Source organism: Acomys minous (assembly GCF_964271855.1).
Source record: "Acomys minous genome assembly, chromosome: 12".
NCBI classification, from domain to species: domain Eukaryota; kingdom Metazoa; phylum Chordata; class Mammalia; order Rodentia; family Muridae; genus Acomys; species Acomys minous.
Window position 1 is genome coordinate 26,859,908 of NC_140493.1, and position 23,749 is coordinate 26,883,656.

The following is a 23,749-nucleotide window of genomic DNA, read 5'->3' on the forward strand; positions in this document are numbered from 1 at the left end:
TGTATGTATGTGTATATATATACATACATATGCGTGTGTGTAAATATGTATATGTATATATATATATGTATGTATATCATAGTGCAATGAGTTATCAAAGGCCAAGCATCATGGAAGGCCAATCTTAGGTGATGTCCGGAACATAAAAATCTATACAGACAGGAAATGCAGTAGTACAGGCTGGTTGGTTACTGGGTAAGGACAGTCTGGACGGTTCAGGAAAAGGGCCATGAATGGCCCTGAGGTTTATTTTATGGAAAAGCATTTGAAAATCGACTGTGCTGGAGACTGGCAGAGCCACAAACACAGTATGCAAAACACCTGAATTTCATGTATGAAATGGGTGAGTTGTACATTATGTGATTTGTATCTTACAAAGCCATCAAACCTAATGCCAAACATTGCACAAAACAGGCACGGAGCCCTCTTGTGTGTTCCGACATAGACGGTACTACTAAAAAACAAAACAAAACAAAACAAAACCCACAAAAACAAAAAACAGAAAACAAAATACAAAACAAAAACAAAAGCCAGACAGACATAGAGGAACACAAGATAATCAGTTTGAAAAGTGATAGTCCTTGTCCTCGTCCACTTAGGTGTCGTCCCTACGCATGGGAGCGAGGCAGCCTCATATGACTGCTCTGCCTATGGTGGCTCAAAAATGTGACCGGCCTTACGTCCCTGGACTTCCCAAAGATGGGGGGCTTCGGTGCAGTCTGTTGAGAGCCTGGTGAGCAAAGACTGAGGGACATTCCAACGAGATTCTCCTCAGGACACTGTACCCTAGGCACTCTGTGCTTCTATCCTGTGGGTTGCAGCATTTGGACTCACGGCTGGCTGCCTTGTCAGTCCTGAGCTAAAGCCATAGCCTGACACCTTGCCCCACCAACTTAGATAGCCAGGCCTATCCCAGCCATTTCTCTGCCTCTCTCTACCATACTCTGCAGTGCATTTGTGTGCGTGCATATGCACAATTCTCGAGCATTTTAGAGGTGGAGACCCCCTCCCCCGTTCCAAAAGAGGGCCACCTGCATGCATGTAATAAAAAATTTAAACTTGGTGGAGACTGCCAGGGGTTAACAATGGGGAAACATCCTGCCACTTCAGTGACAGCAGGTGGTGGGCAAGAGGCAAGCCAGTTCCCAAGGAATTTGTCCCACAGCATAGGGAAAACACAGGTGTGACTGTCAGGTCCAGTGGGCCAGGTGGCTCTCACTGCCAGGCAGCAGCCCTGTTCCCTTCTCCCAAGACTGAAGCCTGAAAGGATTGTGCAAGAAATTAGGTCCTCCCGGCTCAGCTGGAACCTGTCTTGGGAGCCTGTGTACTCACTAGGCTCAGAACACTTGCCAGGAGTCTGCGCAGAGAGCCCAGGCTGAGTGTGCCAGCAGAGCAGGAAAACAGTGGCCAGGGGCGGTTTCAACAAACACTGTCTTTATTTCTTCCTTACAACAAGCTTAGGAACACTGTCTCTGCTTCACGAGGAAGCAACAGAGAACCAAGTTGCTTTCAACTGTGGGAAGACGAGGACAGCCCAGAGAGGGGGCTCTCAGGCCAGTATGCGGCTGGAGAGTATGGAGGCAAGGCTCAGGAGAAGGTTGAACTCCCCCAGACACACAGCCCTCTCAATCGTGGTCTCCTCAACCACCAAGTCAGGTAACAAGTCCCTCTCAATATTAGAAGGGCCTATATCGTTGCAATTGTGGGTCACACAGCAGTGCACATAGTAGTAGCTATTGGTTTCGGTAAGCTTCCTGTACACCGGTTTGGGCAGGTGAACTTTGTATATGAACGAGCAGTCCTCCAAGCAGTTCTTGTAGGTGAGTAGTTCTCGAGAGTTCATACCTAGAAAGGAGGCCGTCAGGACAGTTACCTACCACCTTCATACCTTCATGGCAAACTCACCACCACAGCCGACCACAACTAGCTAGCTCCAAAACCTTATTGATCCGAGACATTGACAAGAGGGCCCGACTGCTCCGGTACCAACTTCTGCACTTCCCTTTCTATGCATGCTACCTACCATCTTTCCATCTGTCCCTGTCTCTCCCCAGTTGGCATCTTAGTCACAGGACATACAGATATGCAGATGACATATCCTGTTCGGTTTGGGTTCTCCTGTTACCCTAAGCGTTCCTAAGGTCTAGAACGGAACAGTGACCGGAAGCGGTGCTCCTTCAGACTCTAGAGAGGTTTTTCACAGACATGCCTGCAGTCACGACTCCAGAGTGAACTCCTTCCCAACCCTCTACCTGGCTTCCCAAGCTTTGGCACCTGTGGACGAAGCACAGGGGCCCCTGAGGACTGACATGTTCTCTAGGACAGACAGATTCGATGGCCCATCCCTAGCAAGGCTCCATAGAAACCAAGAGTCCAGGGACACTGGCTTCAGCCCACTAGAGCTGGCTGGCTTGTGTGGAGGAATGCCTTGAGTGGATGTAGCAGTTGTCAATAAAGTGCTGCTTAGCCAATCAGATGGGCAGAAGGACAGGCAGTGGAAGGCAGGGCCTCCAGGAGAGGAGGAGGAGCTGGGAGTTGACACTTGGGAGGGAGGGGACAGTTGGTGAAGAAAAGCTGCCCTAGGAGGATCAGATTGGCAAGTGATTGGGAGACATAGCAGGTTGTGAGGACCCAGGATTAGAGTCGTTTAGTTTAGTTGACTAGTAGATTAGCAGTGGGTTAGATTCTGCCCAGCGTAGTGCTGGCAGCTTTCAAAACGGATCAGGTATTGGTTTCCTTGGCCATACAGACATGGCCCCCACTGGCAACACTGGGCTGGGACCCCTGGGCTGAGCGAAGTCTTGAGGCCTCGCTGCTCCTTATTGGCCTCATGGTCCGCAGCCATTATTTCGCTCCTCCGCTGTGGAACTCACTCTGACTGCTTCCCCTTCCACAGTCCCGAGACTCGCCCAGCGCCAAACAAACAGCAGAAGGAGCTTGCGGTCATGAACCGATCGATCGATCCATCGATCGATCGGCCGCCTCCTCCCCATAAACTCCGTGTTACTCAGCAGTTGAACTTCAGCTCTCTGTCAGGGCTCTCGACTCAGTCCTCTCTTTACAAATCATTCAGCTCCCAATATTTCCTCCTTCCGGGGGTGGCTTCTCTTGTCTATTTGGGAAAGTGCCTTCCTGTGTAAAGGAGCCGACAGCCCCTACCCTCAAGGTAATGTACAGGTTTTTAGTTGTACTGTGGTGGAGAAATAACTCCATGTAGCGCCATTTGGGAGGACCTTACCACAGGCTTCCATTAATCCCGTGGGCCTGAGTGGGGACCATGGGAAATGTGAACACGTGGCCATTTTTATCTTGGTCTTTTATGGGGATTCCCACTCGTTAGCGGTGCTGTCAGATTGTCGCTTGCAGATGTGGGCAAAGTAAAGCTCAGGAGGGGGCAAATCCAGGCCCTCAACTGCCTCCAGAAACAAACCCCTGTTGGAACAAATCAGCGATGTGTCGTCTTAGGGCGACTTCCTCCTGGAAAGAGGCACAAATCCTAAGACCTTTGCTGTCTCATCCTTTCCAGATAAAGTTCTTTTCTCCTCGATCTAGAGACCTAGTGAGTTTAGCCTCTGTGCTGTCACTTCTAGACACCACGGCAGGGGGCGTTTAAAATGGGGACTTTAGAACTGCCTGATTGCCTGCGTTTTAGAAATGCTGCTCTCTGCCCACTTCCCAGCCCAGTAGCTGTGTTCGTCAGAGTTACTCCATGTACATGCACTGAGGATGGTTATGTCTTCTCTGCAATCCGTCCTGTCGCCTCCACAAAGTATCCCTGCTCATCTAAGGGCTATTTATTTTGCCTGTGTGGGCGCCCTGATCCAGCCCCAGCCTTTCCATCTCAGATTTCAGGCCTCACCTTGGGGAACTGAGGCACCTCAGTGTTTGAGTTTGGCTAGCTGGTGTGTACGGTGGTGTGGATGAGAGCGTCCCCCACAGGCTCCTATGTTTGAATACTTGGTCCCCAGTTGGTGGAATGGTTTGGGAAGGATTAGACTGTGTGGCCTTATCAGGGGCTTGTGGTGCCTCGTCACTCATCACTCGGGGGTGGGGTGGGGTGGGGGGAAGGCTTTGAGGCTTCGTGGGACTAGCACCCTTCACAGTTAGCTCTCTCTGTTTCCTGCTTGCAGTTCTTGGTGTGAGCTTTCAGCTATTGGTGCCACCGTGCCTTGCTTCCACCACCATAGACTCTGACCCTCTGAAAACACAAACCCAATTAAATGCCTTAGTTTAAAAATGGCCTTGGTCGTGCTGTTTTATTAGAACAATGGAAAAGTAATTAACACAAGATGTGACTTGCACAAGACTAGAAATCTATATGTGTGCACAGATTCATTCACAAAAGCTGAGCCTGGTTGTCTGCCCACATGAATAGTAAGAAACCCCCTCAAGGGACAAAGGCCTGGAGGGACCACAGCAGTCTCATTCCCTGGATACTTGGGCTGTCTAGACTGTCGGCTTACCACCAACCACAGGCTCTTGGCTCCATGAGCTGACGAGCCTTGCCCTGTCAGAGGGCTGAGCCCACAGGGCTGTGAACAGATGAGTGCCAGATGAGGAGTGGAGATAGCTCCAGAGAGAGCCGACCGACCCCACACCCTAAAACTGTGCAGGTAGGCTTAGTCATTGTAAGCGACCAAACCGCAGATACTTACGTACGGCCAGTACTGCACAGTATTTTTCCCACTCATGGCATTCCTTGGATCTTGGGCAATTGAAGGTGTTCATCTCTGAACAGTGTTTGCATGTCAGTCTTTCACCCGCTGAGGAAGGAAATATAAGTGGTGAGCTTTTGCCCCAAGAAGACTTTTTACCATTATACTCCCACCCCAAGCCCTTCCTCTCTCAGGGCTGTTTCCCAGTGCAGTTTTCTACACAAGCCACCCCAAGGCTTGCAGAGCTCAGATCCTGGCGTAGTCTAAGGCAGGGCTAGACGAGCTCCCAGGAGAGCAGCGACCCCATCTAAGACCTTTCCTTGCTCTAAAAGACAAGTCACATGCATAACAACTGAACACTTCAGAGAAGTCCATCCATCTGTGGCACCCCTCCAGGGCTTCTCTGGACTTGGCCCCTGCTGTCCCTGCTGGGGCAGTGCTATGGCAGACCTCCCTTGGGTCTTCTGCTCAGCAGCTCTCTGCTGGAGCCTTCAGTCCATTCAACAATCCACTGTTGAATCTTGGGTCTCAAGTTAACACAACAATACTCAAGCTACCTGGTTCTGGTGAGCCCAATTCCAAGCAAGCCTTCTTATAACCCTAGTCAACTCTAGGTGGATTGTCCTTCCATCCAGCACACTGGGTGTCTTGGGATCATACTTACATTGCCTAGGCTCAATGTCAATGCTCAGGCCAGTGGTACTGTTGTCCAACCCAGTGGCATTGTTGACAGTAGTACCCACCCATGGGAGCCCCAGGAGAAGTAACAAGAAGAAGGGGAGCATCGTTTCCAACAGACAGGCGGACCTGAAAGTGAAGAGAGACATGTCCCCGTCAGTGACATTAAGGCTCCTTGCCACAGGTCCACAGCCCCAGCATCAATGCACAGAGCCACAGCTTCAGCAGCCTGTCCTATTGCTCCTACCACGAGAGCTTCAGGTCCTGCCTACTTCATCCTCCTCGGCTGTGTGTGCACATCTTGTTTCCCACTTCTGAAACTGTCCTGATGGCTCAGCCATCTTCCCCCTTCTAGACCTTCTTGCTCCCATGGACATAGTCCACACCCTCCCCTCCCAACCTGACATTGGCTTTGGTTATCCTACCCTTGTTAGAATCCTTTCCTCATCTGCCTACTTCCCCATTCTAGAATCATCCTGCTGGGTGCCCTGACTTTTCCTTATGCAACTGGCCCACGAGACTAGATCTTATCTCGTATCTGGAACTTCACTGCTTCACTGGAATGTAATGTGCCATTCTGGAATGTTCCAGGCTAGTTACTCAAGCTCTGATAGCACCTCCTAGCTGCTGGCCCCACTGGACTTGTCTGTGTTCATGGGAATGTTCTAGAAGGTCCTTCCTGAGGAAGGTGGGCAACATCCTCCCCCTGGAGACCACCCTGAAGACTTTCTCCATGCAAGGGCCAGTGTACCTCTACTTCTTCCTTTAGGCTTCACAGTCTGGAGCACTGTTTCCTCACTCACAACTCTGACCACCACTCTGAGTGATTCACCCAAGATGGAAACCTCTCACCTGCTATTCTTCCTGCGGGGCTCTGAATTTCTACTGTTGCCATCCCTCAGGCCTTGAGACACACACACTCTCTCTCTGTGCTTCTCCCTCAAGACCTCTATCTAGGTGCCTCTGCTTTGGGGCTACCTTCTATTGAAGCTCTGCTCTTAGGCTGTGATCATCTCCGACCATCTCTTGGTACCCTTTCCTCAGGCCTCTGAACATAGTGGCACGCTTCTTTCAAGCGTCTGACCAACTCTTGGCACCACTTCCTCAGAGCTTCCAACCTCTCTTGGTGCCCTTGCCTTGAGGGTCTCTCCCCCCACTCTCTCTTCAGCACCCTTCCCTTGCATCCTGACCCTCCCTTCGTGCCCCTCCTTCAGAAATTTGGCCCTCTCTTGCTCCCTCCCCTCTGAACTGGGATCCTCTCCTGGACCCCTTCCTTCAGGGCTCTAAGCAGCTCCTGATTCCCTTCCTGCAGGCTTTCCATTCTCTTGCTACCCTTCCCTCAAGCTTCAGAACATGTCTTCATCCCCTTTCCTCTAAGTATCCGACCTATTGGCATCCTCAGGGCTCTGGCCTTTTCTTGGTTCTCTTCGCTCATTGTTCTCTCTCTCTCTCTCTCTCTCTCTCTCTCTCTCTCTCTCTCTCTCTCTCTCTCTTACCCTCCTTGAACCTCACATGGTGCCTTTCCAAGAGGTCTCCTGCCCTCTCTTGATGTCCTTCTCTCAAAGTTCTCACGCTCACTTTGTGCCCTTCCCTCAGAGCTCCCTTCCTCTCCCAATGCTCCAATTCTCCCCTAGGGCCCAGGGCCTTCCCACAGGGCTCCAGTTCTCTTGGGCCCCTCCTTCAGTGAACAAAACTCCTCTTGGAACCCTTCCCTCAGTGCTCAGATGCTTGTTTTGGGGGACCCCTCTTTCAAATTCCAGTTCTCTGTTGGTACACTTCCCCTGGGCTTCCAACCCTCTCTTCCAATGACCTTCCTCTGCATACAGTTCTCTCAAGATCCTCTTGGGGGGGGCCTCTTTCAGGGCTTCAACTTTCTCTTAGCACTCTTCCCTCACTGCTCAGAAGCTCTCTAGGACCACTTCAGTCAAGGCATATAGCCCTCTCTTAGCATGATCTGATTCCTTCCTGAGACCCTTTCCCTCCAGATTTCCACCCTCCCTGCATTCAGGCCCTGCTGCTCCCTCTTTGTGCCTCTACTTCAGAGCCCCAACCTTAGGTACCCTATCCTCAATGTTCTGGGCCTCTTTTGGTACATCTCACTCAAGCCTCTTTTCTTGTTCCTGACCCTTGGCTCCATTTCTCAGGGTTTCCGCCTCTCTTATCGTATCTTCGTCAGGCTACCGTCATTTCTTTGGTGTACGTCAGGGCTCCTACTATCTCTGTCAACCTCTCTTGGTGCTCTTTTAAGAGTAATCTCACTCTCTTGGTACCCTTCCTCAGGGTTCCAAGCCTCTCTTGGGCTCTTTCTTCTTCAGTGCCCCAAGTCTCTGGGAACCCCACCTTCAAGGCTCCAACTTTCTGTTGGCACCTTTCCTTCAGTGCCCCTGGTATATCTTGGGGCCTCTCTCAAGGCCCTACAGTTCTCTTGGTGCCCTTCCTTTTTTGGTTCCAACCCTCTTGGTGACATTTCCTGGCCTTTCAGACTTCCCCTCACCATTCTCTCTCTCTCTCTCTCTCTCTCTCTCTCTCTCTCTCTCTCTCTCTCTCTCGGGTTCTAACCATCTCTTGGTGCCCTTCCTTTGACCTCTGACTATCAATCCCACCTGCTGGCCTCTCTTTTCTTAGCATCTCTCCCTAGGGCTCTCTGAAGCTCTCTTGGCAACCTCTCAAAGCTCTGATCCTCTCTTGAAGCTCCTCCCTCAGAAATCTGACTCCCTTGGTGGCCCACCTCATGTCTCTCCTTCTCTTGACACAGCTCCCACTCCCTCTTAGCACTAAAGATCTCAAGACCTCTCTCTCTCTCTCTCTTTCTCTCTCTCTCCCTCCCTCCCTCTCTCTCCCTCTCCCTCTCTCCATCTCTCCCTCTCTCCCTCTCTCCCCCCAACCCTCAGTGTCCTTCAGGCCTCAAAACCTATTTGGAGCCCTTCTTTTAGGCCTCAACTCTCTTAGGCACTCCTTTGCGTACCTAACACCGCTTCTGGAACCCCTCCCTCAAGCATTCAACTTAGTATTGGTGCCTTTTTCCCTGTGGCCGCCCCACCCATCTCTTTTGGCGCCTCCCCTCCCTTTGCTCTAATCCTCTACACTTGCCCCTTCTCTCCTTCGGGGTATCTAGCGCCTTTCCTTCAGATCCTTGCCTCAGGGCTCCAAATACTTCTTCCGGCTCTTCCCTTAAGACCTCTCTTGGTGCTCCTGCCTTGGTGTTCTAACTTTGTCTTGGGGCCTGCCTTTGTGTCCCCAGTTATCTATTGGTACCTCTCCTTCGGGGTTCCAACTCGCTTGGTGCGCTTCTCTCAAGGTTCTGAAACCCTGTTCTAACCCCTGGAGCTCTAACGGTTTTAGTGTACTGCTGTAAAGGCTCCGACCCTCTCTTGGTGTATTCTCTTCATGTTCCGACCCTTTCCACACAATTAAACCTGCCTCTCTCAGCTCATTCTTCCCTTATTCCTATCCCACGTAGGGCCGGAGCCTTTACAGCAGTACACAAAAACCTCCCAAGTGGCGCTACATGGAGTTATTTCTCCACCACAGTACAACTAAAAACCTGTACATTACCGTGAGGGTAGGGGCTGTCGGCTCCTTCACACAGGAAGGCACTTTCCCAAATAGACAAGAGAAGCCACCCCCGGAAGGAGGAAATATTGGGAGCTGAATGATTTGTAAAGAGAGGACTGAGTCGAGAGCCCTGACAGAGAGCTGAAGTTCAACTGCTGAGTAACACGGAGTTTATGGGGAGGAGGCGGCCGATCGATCGATGGATCGATCGATCGGTTCATGACCGCAAGCTCCTTCTGCTGTTTGTTTGGCGCTGGGCGAGTCTCGGGACTGTGGAAGGGGAAGCAGTCAGAGTGAGTTCCACAGCGGAGGAGCGAAATAATGGCTGCGGACCATGAGGCCAATAAGGAGCAGCGAGGCCTCAAGACTTCGCTCAGCCCAGGGGTCCCAGCCCAGTGTTGCCAGTGGGGGCCATGTCTGTATGGCCAAGGAAACCAATACCTGATCCGTTTTGAAAGCTGCCAGCACTACGCTGGGCAGAATCTAACCCACTGCTAATCTACTAGTCAACTAAACTAAACGACTCTAATCCTGGGTCCTCACAACCTGCTATGTCTCCCAATCACTTGCCAATCTGATCCTCCTAGGGCAGCTTTTCTTCACCAACTGTCCCCTCCCTCCCAAGTGTCAACTCCCAGCTCCTCCTCCTCTCCTGGAGGCCCTGCCTTCCACTGCCTGTCCTTCTGCCCATCTGATTGGCTAAGCAGCACTTTATTGACAACTGCTACATCCACTCAAGGCATTCCTCCACACAAGCCAGCCAGCTCTAGTGGGCTGAAGCCAGTGTCCCTGGACTCTTGGTTTCTATGGAGCCTTGCTAGGGATGGGCCATCGAATCTGTCTGTCCTAGAGAACATGTCAGTCCTCAGGGGCCCCTGTGCTTCGTCCACAGGTGCCAAAGCTTGGGAAGCCAGGTAGAGGGTTGGGAAGGAGTTCACTCTGGAGTCGTGACTGCAGGCATGTCTGTGAAAAACCTCTCTAGAGTCTGAAGGAGCACCGCTTCCGGTCACTGTTCCGTTCTAGACCTTAGGAACGCTTAGGGTAACAGGAGAACCCAAACCGAACAGGATATGTCATCTGCATATCTGTATGTCCTGTGACTAAGATGCCAACTGGGGAGAGACAGGGACAGATGGAAAGATGGTAGGTAGCATGCATAGAAAGGGAAGTGCAGAAGTTGGTACCGGAGCAGTCGGGCCCTCTTGTCAATGTCTCGGATCAATAAGGTTTTGGAGCTAGCTAGTTGTGGTCGGCTGTGGTGGTGAGTTTGCCATGAAGGTATGAAGGTGGTAGGTAACTGTCCTGACGGCCTCCTTTCTAGGTATGAACTCTCGAGAACTACTCACCTACAAGAACTGCTTGGAGGACTGCTCGTTCATATACAAAGTTCACCTGCCCTCACCGGTGTACAGGAGGCTTACCGAAACCATTAGCTACTACTATGTGCACTGCTGTGTGACCCACAATTGCAACGATATAGGCCCTTCTAATATTGAGAGGGACTTGTTACCTGACTTGGTGGTTGAGGAGACCACGATTGAGAGGGCTGTGTGTCTGGGGGAGTTCAACCTTCTCCTGAGCCTTGCCTCCATACTCTCCAGCCGCATACTGGCCTGAGAGCCCCCTCTCTGGGCTGTCCTCGTCTTCCCACAGTTGAAAGCAACTTGGTTCTGTGTTGCTTCCTCGTGAAGCAGAGACAGTGTTCCTAAGCTTGTTGTAAGGAAGAAATAAAGACAGTGTTTGTTGAAACCGCCCCTGGCCACTGTTTTCCTGCTCTGCTGGCACACTCAGCCTGGGCTCTCTGCGCAGACTCCTAGAAAGTGTTCTGAGCCTAGTGAGTACACAGGCTCCCAAGACAGGTTCCAGCTGAGCCGGGAGGACCTAATTTCTTGCACAATCCTTTCAGGCTTCAGTCTTGGGAGAAGGGAACAGGGCTGCTGCCTGGCAGTGAGAGCCACCTGGCCCACTGGACCTGACAGTCACACCTGTGTTTTCCCTATGCTGTGGGACAAATTCCTTGGGAACTGGCTTGCCTCTTGCCCACCACCTGCTGTCACTGAAGTGGCAGGATGTTTCCCGATTGTTAACCCCTGGCAGTCTCCACCAAGTTTAAATTTTTTATTACATGCATGCAGGTGGCCCTCTTTTGGAACGGGGGAGGGGGTCTCCACCTCTAAAATGCTCGAGAATTGTGCATATGCACGCACACAAATGCACTGCAGAGTATGGTAGAGAGAGGCAGAGAAATGGCTGGGATAGGCCTGGCTATCTAAGTTGGTGGGGCAAGGTGTCAGGCTATGGCTTTAGCTCAGGACTGACAAGGCAGCCAGCCGTGAGTCCAAATGCTGCAACCCACAGGATAGAAGCACAGAGTGCCTAGGGTACAGTGTCCTGAGGAGAATCTCGTTGGAATGTCCCTCAGTCTTTGCTCACCAGGCTCTCAACAGACTGCACCGAAGCCCCCCATCTTTGGGAAGTCCAGGGACGTAAGGCCGGTCACATTTTTGAGCCACCATAGGCAGAGCAGTCATATGAGGCTGCCTCGCTCCCATGCGTAGGGACCACACCTAAGTGGATGAGGACAAGGACTATCACTTTTCGAACTGATTATCTTGTGTTCCTCTATGTCTGTCTGGCTTTTGTTTTTGTTTTGTATTTTGTTTTCTGTTTTTTGTTTTTGTGGGTTTTGTTTTGTTTTGTTTTGTTTTTTAGTAGTACCTTCTACGTTGGAACACACAAGAGGGCTCCGTGCCTGTTTTGTGCAATGTTTGGCATTAGGTTTGATGGCTTTGTAAGATACAAATCACATAATGTACAACTCACCCATTTCATACATGAAATTCAGGTGTTTTGCATACTGTGTTTGTGGCTCTGCCAGTCTCCAGCACAGTCGATTTTCAAATGCTTTTCCATAAAATAAGCCTCAGGGCCATTCATGGCCCTTTTCCTGAACCGTCCAGACTGTCCTTACCCAGTAACCAACCAGCCTGTACTACTGCATTTCCTGTCTGTATAGATTTTTATGTTCCGGACATCACCTAAGATTGGCCTTCCATGATGCTTGGCCTTTGATAACTCATTGCACTATGATATACATACATATATATATATATATACATATACATATTTGCACACACGGATATGTATGTATATATATACACATACATACATTTATTATGGATACATTATAAATATGTATAACCATACACATAATTATATACATACATATAATCTCTCTCAACTTGCATAATGTCTTCAAGTTTCACCTCTTGGAAGTGTAGCCACCAATATCTGTGTTCATGTAAATTCACTTTCCCAGGTGAGAAATCCTGGTACCCGGAAGTCTGTAGCTAGGGACCATGGACACACTGTGTCTGTAGGGTGCCCATCATACCTGTGAGAGTGTCAGGCCTCCTCTGGGTATGCGTTTGTGGCCTCGGCAGCAGCTGGACTCCAGCATCACATTTTTTATGTTCCCAGTTTTTTGTTCATATAAAAAGGAGATGAGGCAGTGATTTCACAGGAAAAAAATAAAGATGTTTTTATATAACTTATTTTAGTGCTGGAAAAATGGCCCAAAGATTAAAATCGTTGCCTGTTCTTCCAGAGGTCATGAGTTCAATTCCCAGCAACCACACGGTAGCTCACAACCATCTATAATGAGATCTGGCGCCCTCTTCTGGAGGCCAGGAATACACGAGGGGGGGGAATACTGTATGTAATAGAAAATTTTGTTTAAAAAGAATTTTATTTTATTGTGTCTCTGGAGTTTTGTTGTTTTCTTTTTTCTCTTTAATTTTGTTCTAGAAAATGTATTCTTTTTTCTTTTATTTTCTTTTTAGTACTCGGTATTGTTTTTTCTTGAACTATAGTGTAATTTTTTATATATTAGTTTGTGAGGGTTTTTATTATAAGTTTTCCTTTATTCTGAAGCATATCATGCATTTCTACAATGAAATATAATCATATTTACCCTCTTTCCCTCCTTCAAGTACCCTCCATCTTCCCCCAACATATATCTCTTCTAAATTATTTTTCCTTTATTTATTTACTTAAACACTTTATAGCCTGATTCCAGCTTCCTTCCTCCACTCCTTCCAGTCCCAGCCTCATGCCTCCATCGCTCATCTCCTCTCAGGGAAGAGGAGGCCCCCAGTGAGTACCAACCCATCCTGTCATCTCAACTGACAGCAGGATTAAATGCATCCTGTCCCACTGAGGCCTGACAAGGCAGCTCAGCTGGGGGAAAGGGATCCAGAGGCGGGCAACAGAGTCAGAGACAGCTCCTACTCCCATTGTTAGGGGACCCACATGCTGACCAAATTGTGCATATGCTACATATGTCTAGGGTGTCTAGGTCCAGCCTGTGCATGCTTTTTGTTTAGTGTTTCAGTTTCTGTGAGCTAATGGCCAAGAAGCACTTAAAAATGTTCCACATCCTTAGTCATCAGGGAAATGCAAATCAAATTGACTCTGAGATTCCATCTTACACCAGTAAGAATGGCTAAGATCAAAAACTCAAGTGAAAGCACATGGTGGTAGTGCAAACTTGTACAGACTCTGTGGAAATCAATCTGGAGGTTTCACACACCCCAAAAATTGGTAATAGTTCTACCCCAAGACCCAACTATACCATTCCCGGGCACATACCTAAAAGTTGTTCCCCCATACCACAAGGACACTTGCTCAACTATGTTCATAGCAGCTTCATTCATAATAGCCAGAAACCAGAAATAATGAAGGTATCCCTCATCCAAAGAACGGATAAAGAAAATGTGGTGTATTTACACAATGGAATACTACTCAAGTATTAAGAACAAAGACATCATGAAATCTCCAGGCAAATGGATGGAGCTAGAAAGATCATCCTGAGTGAGACAATCCAGAGCCAGAAAGACATGCATGATGTGTACTCACTTATAAGTGGATGTTAGCTATAAATACAGGGCAACTGTGGTACAATCCACAGACTCAAAGAAGCCAAGGAGGACCCAGGGAAGAATGCTTGACGTTCACTCAGAAGGAGAAATAAAGTAGACATTTGAAGTAGGTGGAGGGAAGGAAGTAAATAGGAGAGGGGGTGGGGAGGAGAACAGGGGTGAGGATCAAGTGTGGGGAAAGTGGGGGATGGGGTGGGAGAAGACAGAGAGAGACAGAAAGGATATTGGTAAAGGGGTGGCATTTCTGGGATGGGAAGGCTCCTGGAAGTCTATAGGAGTGAACCTCCCTGAGACTTCTAGCAGTCGGGAGTTAAGGAGCCCGAAGTTGCCACCTCCTGTAGCCAGGTGTGACTTCTAGTGGAGGGAAGGTAATACCAAGCCACCCATGAAACCTTCCACCCAAAATTTGTCTTGCTTACAAGAAGTGTAGGGATAAAGATGGAGCAGAGATTGTGGAAATGGGCAACTAATGACTGGCCCAAAGTGAGACCCACCCCATGGGAAAGAGCCAGTCCCTGTCACTATTCATGATACTCAGTAGACAGGAGCCTAGCATAACTGTCTTCTAAGAGGCTTCATCCAGCAGCTGATGGAAACAAATACAGAGACTCACAGCCTAAGAAAAGGCTGAGCTCAGGGAGTTTTGTAGAAGAGTGGGAGGAAGGACAGAGGGAGCCAAAGGGGTCAAGGACACCACAAGAAGACCTACAGAGTAAAACTTTCTCTTTATTCATTGTTTTACTCTTTAATCATTTAGCAATGGGTTGCTTCATCTCCATGAGTTTGTAAGTTTCTAAAGATTTCCTTTGGTGTCAGTTTTAAATTTTATTGCATTGTGGACAGATAGAGTACTGGATGTTATTTTAATCCTTTTGAATCTTAAATTTGTTTTGTTCCCCTAGATGTGGTCTGCTTTAGAGAAGCCTCCATGTGCTGCTGAGTAGAGTGCCTTTAGTGTGTGTGTGTGTGTGTGTGTGTGTGTGTGTGTGTGTGTGTGTGTGTGTGTGTGTGTGTGTAAGTTTCTGTAGATATCTGTGAGGTCCACTTGATGCATAATGTCATTAAATTCTGGTGTTTTCTGCTTAATTTTTGTCCAGATGGCATGTCTATTGAAGAAAGTGGGGTACTGAAATCATCTCTTATTAAGTGCACTTCATATGAAATTTGGTACACTAGAATGTGGTGTATATATGTTTAGGATAGCAATGTCTTCTTATTTAACTGTTATCTTAATTATAATCAAGTGTCCCTCTTCATCTCTTCTGACTAGTTTTAGTTTTAAGTCTGTTTTGTCAGACAGTAGGATAGCAGTACCTTCGTGCTTTCTGATCCCATTTAATTAGAGAACTCTTATCTATCTTTTCACTCTTAGGTCATACTTATTGTTAAAATTAACGTGTATTTCTTGTAGAAAACAGATAGATTGATTTTGTTTCAAGCCTTTTAGCCAGCCTATGTCTTTTGCTTGGTAGAGGGGGACATTAATATTTAAAATTATTATTGAAAGTGAGTGTTGATTGCAATCAGGGTATTGTTGACCTTTACTGGTAGTGGTATTTTGTGTTTCAGTAATTATAGCTTTATTGCCTTTCTACAGTCTCTTGGTTATGCTTGCTTTTCTCTCCAGCTTGAAATATTGCTCCGTGTGTTCTCCTTAGGCTTGATCTTGTATATAAGTTTGTTGGCTGTTTATATCATGGAGAGCTTTTCTTTCTCCTCCCTCATTGATGACATATTGTTTTACTGAATGCATTAGAATAGGTTGCCAGTCACAGTCTTTTAGGACTTGGAATTCATTGCTCCAGGCTCTTCTGGCTTTCAGAATTCCATTGAGAAATCAGCTATTATTTGATGGGCTTTCCTTTATGTGTGACTATGTGATTTTGTGCGTGCAGCTTCCAATATCCCTTCTATATACTTTGTGTTTTAACTATGCTGTACGACGGGAGTTTTCTTTTCTGGTCTTGTTTAGTTGGTGCTCTGTATGCTTCTTGTTATCTGTGTGGATGTGTCATTATCCGTTAGTTTAGAGACTTTTTCTACAATCTTGTTGAAGATCTGTCTATGCCCTGGCCCTGACAGTCTTCTCCCTCATCTATTCCTATAATTTGAAGGTTTGGTCTTTTCTCCATGTCCCACATTTTCTGTATGTTCCTTTCTTGTGTGTTTTTTTCATATTCTTTGTTTACTTCATCTAGATACTCTACTTTATCTTCAAGCCCTGATATTACATATTTTGATTGATTTCATTCTATGTGTAAGGATTTCCCTTGAGTTTCCCAGTTGGGTTATTGAGGTTTTTTTTTTTTAATATGTATTCATTTCAGTTTGAGCTTTTTTCAGTGCTTTTCTTTATTGAAGTTTGTTTCAATTTCTGGCCTGTCTTTGTCATTTTTTTTAAAAAATCAGTTTTATGTTTGTATTTTCCTGGGCTTCATTCAGGTGTTTAATCTCTGAAAGTTCATTGAGCTGTTTCTTTGTGCCTCTTTAAAACTCCTTGAAATCTTTGGTGAAGCTTATGAGTTCTCTTTCAAAGTCTGTGCCCTGGGTTTCATTTAGGTAGGTTCTCATTGGCTAACATTTCCAGAAGACTGGTGGCTTTTCTGGGGAAGATACTGCCCTGATTTTTCATACTTTCTGTATTTTTACCATGAAGTTTGGACATAGGGACTTTTTTGGTCAGTTCTGTGTCTGATATACACAGAACAGGTTTGGCTAGAACACAGGACTGGTGGACCAGGTTGGGCCTTAAGCTTGGATAAAACTAAGAATGAAGCCAAGGAGACACAGGAAGCTAGGCTGGTGTTTAATGTGCATCCTGATCCAAGCCTGGAGTTTTGTGGGTAAATCTGAGGATTAGGGAGGGGTCATGAAGGAGAAGGTCAGGAGGATTCACCCAGTTAGACTCTGGTACAAGATCTGTAGCATCTGAGAAGGGTTAAAATACAGTGCAAGAGGGGCCTATAGCATGAGAGTGGATGAGGTGGGTCCTGGCCCAAGCAAGCAAGGGTGAACAAACTAGGCCAGGGCACTGCATGAGGGATCCAGGCTAGATCTGAGAGTGCAGAGTTGGAAGGATCAGGTGGATTCACCTGTCTTCATTCCGGTGCAATATATGCAGGATCTGGCTGGGCAGAGAGAATGGGAAATAGGACAGTTGTGCACATTAAAAAAATTATTTTATATGTATGGGTAATTTGACTCTATGCATGGCTTTGTACAAGCAAATACAATGCCTGAGGAGGCTAGAAGAGGATATCAGATCTTTTGAAATTAGGGTTATAGATGTCTGTGAGCCACTGTGTGGGGTCTGGGACTAGAACCTGATCCTTTGGAAGAGCAACCAGTGCTCTCAACTTCTGAGCCACCCTTCCAAGGTAAGCATAGACACACCTTAAGAGAAAAAGGGAGTTTTGTTGTTGTTGTTGAAACACACACACACACACACACACACACACACACACACACAGAGACAGAGAGAGACAGAGACAGAGAGATACAGAGACAGAGAGAGAGACAGTGAGAGAGAGAAACAGAGAGACAGAGAAACAAAGAGACAGAGACAAGATTAAAATGTGCAGATAATGAATTTTAATTGCAACTTCTGTTTACCGTGTATTTGTAATAATAACTAATTTCTATTATGTGCTATGAGCCATCATTTCTTTATGAGGAGATATAAGAATTCCAAATAGTCTGTGTATTTTTGTAAAGGGGCTTTAAGAAGTATGATACTTTTTACATAAAAGAGTTTTCAGAAGAAATTTATAAAAATTGGTTATCTTAAAGTTACAACTGAGTCCCAATTCCCAGGGTTCCTCTTATATTCCCAATTCCTCTTATACTGAGATATAACTGATGTTAACCCTGTTGAAACAACGTTTCTTTTTCTGAAGTATTGATCAGCTTTTCACAGCGTTTACAAAAATTGACTTAGAGAACCAAGAATCTTGTTTTATCCTTTCACCAAATCAGATATTTGGAACTAGAGTTTAAGCTTCTCTAACATCTACTATGTTTTCTTCTTGGGTAAACCCTCACTTGTTAAGCCAACACTGCACTGATTTACAAAGAATGATTTCCTTCTGGAGTCACTCCTACTAAATTATTTAATGATCATCGTGCTGAGCTGCGTCCTTCTCTCCATGCTTTTCCCAATGAAAGGGTCAACTGGAAATCATCTCCAGGTGTCTCCAATGGATTAGTATTTAACGTTTGGTGGTCTTGTGGAGAAGCCAGTCACTGCAGATGTGCTGTCTTCCTGAGGCAGGCCTTAGAAGCAAGTGTAGGAGGAGTGAAGGGGTGAAGTCCAGGAAAAGCAAATGGACCATATGGGTGGAGGGAGGCTGGTATTGAGACTAGGCATGTGGTCCATGTGGGAAGTCCTAAAAAATGGATAGAGGCCACTGCATTAGTTATTTCTGTTGCTGTTAGAAAACACCAAGTCCAAGGCAACTTATGGAAGAGTTTCTTTTGACCTTACAGTTCCAGAGAGTTAGAATTCATGATGATGGAGGGGAAGCAGCAGGTAACAGATGTCTGGAGCAGCAGATGTGATCTCACAGCTTGAGCCACAAACAGGAAGTAAGGATCACACTGGGAATAACATGAGGCTTTTGAAACCTGAAGCCCAGTCCCAGGGACACTCCTCCTCCAATAAGACTACGTCTCTTAATCACTCCCAAATGGTTCCACCAACTGGGAACCAAGTAGTCAAATGCCACAGACTATTGGGAAATATCTCATTCAAACCACCATATACATGAATGCTACAGCTTGGCCCAACTTAGGTTAGCAGACTAAGGCCCAGTGTCACTGTTCTTCCTCCCTGAAGTAAAAGGCCTGAAGCTGGAAGCATTTTGGAGTTCATTGAAAAGAGCTCGACACCCACTGAGCTGCAATCCCCTCCTTTTCTGACTTCCCTAGAGTGGGCCTCCTGGGTAGGAAGACAGGGCAAGACACTTTCACATTTGCTTCAGTGACTACAAGGCAAATGGCTCCTCTAGGAAAATGTCTAAATATCAGGCTACAGTGAGGGCTTGGAGGAGGGGTGTTTCAGGAACAGAGTGCCTGTTTTTCTCCTGTTGCCTGTCCTTGGTGCTTTTGTGGGCTGGGCCCAGGCCAACTTGATTCCTGGAAGGGAATCTTTCCTCAGGTCCTTGGGGACCAAGCCAAGTTCCTCTCACTGCCTCTTCTGTCTCTCTCCTCTTTCATGGTGGCCAGCTGTTGGTAAGAGTTTTACCATGTTTAGGGTAGTCAGAGTCCAATTCTTCCATCTATTCTTGATAAGCCGAATTATAGTAAAAAGAAGAGAGAACAAGATAGATAGATGAAGGATATATAGACATAGACAGGCAAACAGACAGACAGACAGACAGATGTGGGGATATGAAATAGGACCACATTGGGCACAGAGACAATGAATTCCATTAAATCAATCTTCAGGGTCCCAAAGTTTAGGTTTGTGTAGAGGCTAGAATTATGCTTCTCTAAACAGTCCCAGTCAAGATGTGGCCCTGCCCATCATTGTCTGAGCCACAGTCTCTCCGTTAAAGTATTCCAACAAGTTGTCAGCACTGTGGGAAATCTCTTCTCTTATAGGAGAGTTGCTCCTTTGGCTGTCCCTAGGCTTTAGTCTTTTTTCTTCTTCCCAGCATGAGATTCCTGAGGGGAATTCCAATTTCTTGGGGTCACCTGATTCATGTGGACCAGAGACATGATATAGTAACAAAACTTTATTATAGAAAAAGTGTCTAGGGGAAAAACCATTACAATGTAATGTGACTAAAAGCAACAGATTTCTATTAAGCTGGTCAGAAAATCAAATAGGGGTTACTAAAAAATCACCTCAAACAAACTCAGACAATTAAAAAAAAATTTTACTAGACTGAGGATTCAAGACATCCTCAGACATACATATACAAACTTACTGTGGCTGTGGGCCGGATAAGAGCTCAAAGAAAGGACTCTTAAGGAAAGAATAGTTCTGGATGCCCTCTATCAGAAATTGTTAGAACATGTGTTAACCTACCTTATGTTTTGTTACTGGAGAACTTAATGATTGATTTTGATTTTAAAAAACCACTTTAATTGTAAATGTTAATTGTACACTTACAAATTGTGTTTTTGAGTAATGGCACTCAAGTTATGGTATTTCAACAGCCTTTCTTTGTTATGATCCTAGTTAATGTTTCAGGATTTTTGTATAGTGATAAGGATTTACAAGTTTTAGAGGAGCCAAGAATGCTTTAAGCAGACTACAGAAAACAATAAGATTAATTATAGCTAAGATTTCTACTTTAATTAATCCTTATAGCTACCGACTCCACTGCTACAATTGCTTTGTCTCAAGAAGTGCAAACTGCCTCCTGTATAAATCACTTATCTAAAAATGTTACTTTGACACTTAAATCTCAGAAAAACATAGATGTTAGGCTAGATCATGAATTCAATGTATTGTATGAGATGTTACACTTTTTAAGAGATAAAGTTCTACGAGTAAAAGTTAGAGCTCATAAGCTGGGCATGGTGGCACACACCTTTAATTCTAGCACTCAGGAGGCAGAGACAGGTGGGTCTTTGAGTTCGAGGCCAGCCTGGTCTACAATGCAAGTCTAGGACAGACAGGGCTGTTACATAGAGAAACCCTGGCTCAAAAAAAAAAGTTAGAGTTCATTTAAATTGTCATACAGACTATGATTGGATTTGTATTACTTCCAAAGTGTGTAATAAAAGTGTGTATAATTAGAGTTTAGTTAAAACCCACTTACAGAGAGTATGGAATAATACAATTATTTCTGTCGACCTAATATGGCTGTATTAAACAATTTTAAACTTCACAAATTCTAAACCACTCAAATTTGACACAGCTAAAGCTTCTAAAGATATTCTACAGATTGAGGGCCATTCTTCCTTCTTGGTCATCTTTTACCTCTCTCTTAGGAGGGGTTGCAGCTTTAAAAGTATGTGTTTTACTTGGCATCTGTATATTACCGATTTTGGTCAAAACAATGGCCGATTCCTATTGGAAAGTTTGAGCCAAGGTGCACATGTCAGATTGCAAGCATTGTCATAATTCCTCTGCAGAGGCTGGTAGTCAAAGATGAGTAAGATCCATTCAAAACCTAAGACAGGGCATGAACGACGAAATTCGTGTACTAATGACGGGGAAAGGTCAATACCTCAAATAAACAACCTAAGACAGACACAGTTATTCTGTGTCTTAGCTGAGAAAGCTACAACATTTTGTAAATAAAAAAGGGGCAACTGTTGGGAGTTGTACAAAGGCTCCCTGCTATTAGGCATTGCTCTCATGCTCTCTGCTCTGGCATAAAAACCATATAAATTGCTGAGATTTTGATAAACAAGATGTTCTGCCAAGTATACAATCAAGGTCTTCTGACTCTTGGATACAGTACACTGTGGCCTCTAGGTTGAGAGTTGATTATTCCTTGACCCAAGGAAGAAGGACCTGGGTTCTCGAGATTGCGTTGTTTTTAACCATGTGAATGTCAGCATTATATCTTGAGAGTGACCTTCTGTTTTGTTTTTCATTCCTGAGATGTGTATAAATTGCTCTGATTAATAAAATCATCTTGGTAGTATTTGCTGACCATCCTCCTGAATCTATTTCTTGTCTCTGCTTTCTTCTTAATCCTCACTCCTCTCTCAGGTACTGCTCAACTTAGCTAGCAGGCTTGGATACCCCAACCATAAAATTATTTTTGTTACCACTTCATAACTATATTTTGGCTACTGTTATTAATTGCAATATAAGTGCCCGATATGCAGGATGCATTTTCATTGTTACAAGCTGACGCAAGGGGGCCAGAACCTGCAGGTTGAGAACTGATAGTCTACTTTCATTTGTTCCTTGTTGACCAAAGAATCTGTAAGAGAGAATTCTTTCTCTGTGTTTGTGAGGACATTAAGCTGGCAAATCCCAGAGAATTTCATAGTCAGTCCTGGATCCCAAATTCAAGCTGAGGAATGTTCATCAGGTTCCATCTGCTGCAGGGTATTTGATCCCATTGTGAACTCTGAGATTGCGAACTGTAAAAACCTGTTTCTAGTTATGGAGTGGCTCAGCCATAACACACACCTTTAACCCAAGAGCTTTCTGTTTGCTATAAGCAAGTATTTGTAGTTTTGGCTCAGCCTAGCTCATACCTTTAATCTAAAAACTAAATAAAGCCAACCGTAGATCAAGGAGCAGAGCTTTTGGTGTTTGGCTTTTTCCAATGTGAGCTGCATAAGAAGGTCAGCTGGATGCTTTCTCTGCCTCCTTGAGCTTGTAGGCTTTTACCCCTGCATCTGGCTCCTGAGTCTTCCTTGGTAAAATTCAACAGGTGGGGTGTATCTTTCATTACAGCAGCATCCATCCTTCAAGATGGTCAGTGTGGTGGTAGCATCTATATCCGACAATGGCTACTGCTTCATTGTAGGTGTCCCTCCAAACTACATACACACAGGCACACACACACTCACACACTCCCACTCCCATACACACTCTCTCACTCAAACACACACACACACACACACACACACACACACACTCACACACACACACACACACACACACACACACACACACTCACACACACAGCCTTTGTGGTAGCATTGAGAGGTAAAGTCCTTGGAGATTAGTTAGGCCACGAGGGCCCCTCTTGGGCATGGGCTCACTGTCCTTATAAAAAGGCTGCTGGGTGTGGGTCCAACTCATCTGCCTTTCAACCATGTAACTGAATTTAGGCAGTACCATCTAAAAGCCCTCAGCAGACACCTTGATCATGGAGCTTCCCAAGCTCCACAGCCGTGAGACATAAATTTCTGTTGTCCGTACTGTCCTTCTCCAGCATTTAGCTAGAATTGCCTAAGGAGGCTGGGGCATATGCCACAAAATAAACATTCTGCTTGTTAAAAGTATTGGCAGCAAACGGGAGTGGTGGAAAGCTTAGTTTTCATTGTTAAGAACAATAACAACAAACTAATCTCAGCTTGAATAGATCAATAGGGAAATGCACCACAGACGCACATGGAAGGGCTACGATGTGTGCCTAGATACTGACAGCCACTAGAAATAAAGATACTTGATCAACCCACTTCATTAAATGTGGAGACTAAAAATTGCACCAGGGTTCTATTTGCATTGATAAGATAGTGAGAATCCAAAGGGTGAATAAGAATGTTCTTAACTTAAAAAATAAAAATCGTGCATGAACTCAGACATTTGTCTTTTGGGTTTGGATTTTTGTTTGTTTGTTTGTTTTGTTTTTTGGGTTTTCGTGACAGGGTTTCTCTGTGTACCCTTGACTGTCCTGGACTCCCTTTATAGACCAGGCTGGCTTTGATCTCCCTGCCTCTGCCTCCACACCACCACACCAGGCTTGTGATTCTTATTTTAAAGAAGACTGTTTAAACATGCTGCGCTAAATTCTGGCTAGGGAATATATGCAATTGTGGGGGGAAAATTAAATTAAAAACATTACCACGGAATTGTGGGGAGAAAGCAGGGTAAAAAGCAGGCTAGAGGGAACTGGAAAGGGTTTGGCTAGAGTTCTTTATGGGACCACTCAGTGACACATCTGCTGCAGCGCTTCGTGCGCGAGGTGGAAGGTGCTGTGTTTCTTAAAACCAGTCGTTTGGTAGCGCATACGTGCGTTTTCTTTCATGGAACTAAAAATCTAATACAGCCAGACTCTAACATCATATCTGCCTCAGATGGCATAAGGAAGGTCAGAGTGAGGCCGTTTGTTGTCTGGCTGCCCAGGGAAAAGGGTCTTTCTGAGTAAAGAAAGAATAATCGCAATGGAGGCAGGCAGAGGGCGCTGTTTGTCGAGTGTCGCTCAGACCCTGAGTCGCCCTCTCTGGGAGGGCCTTAATGAAACAGCCGGGCTGGTGGGCTGGAATGTTCCAGAAGGA

The 23,749-nt window shown here is 45.9% G+C and overlaps 1 protein-coding gene across 1 annotated transcript; it reads right to left on the reverse strand.

Moving 5' to 3' along the window:
• Nucleotides 1-1,431: 1,431 nt before the first annotated feature.
• Nucleotides 1,432-9,481, reverse strand: GML (glycosylphosphatidylinositol anchored molecule like). The gene is made up of 4 exons (XM_084747895.1): nucleotides 9,459-9,481; nucleotides 5,320-5,462; nucleotides 4,656-4,763; nucleotides 1,432-1,845 (listed from the first exon to the last, which is right to left on the reverse strand). The coding sequence occupies exons 2-4, from the start codon at nucleotides 5,438-5,440 to the stop codon at nucleotides 1,550-1,552; spliced, it is 525 nt and encodes a 174-aa protein (XP_084604021.1). The 5' UTR covers nucleotides 5,441-5,462; nucleotides 9,459-9,481; the 3' UTR covers nucleotides 1,432-1,549.
• Nucleotides 9,482-23,749: the final 14,268 nt, after the last annotated feature.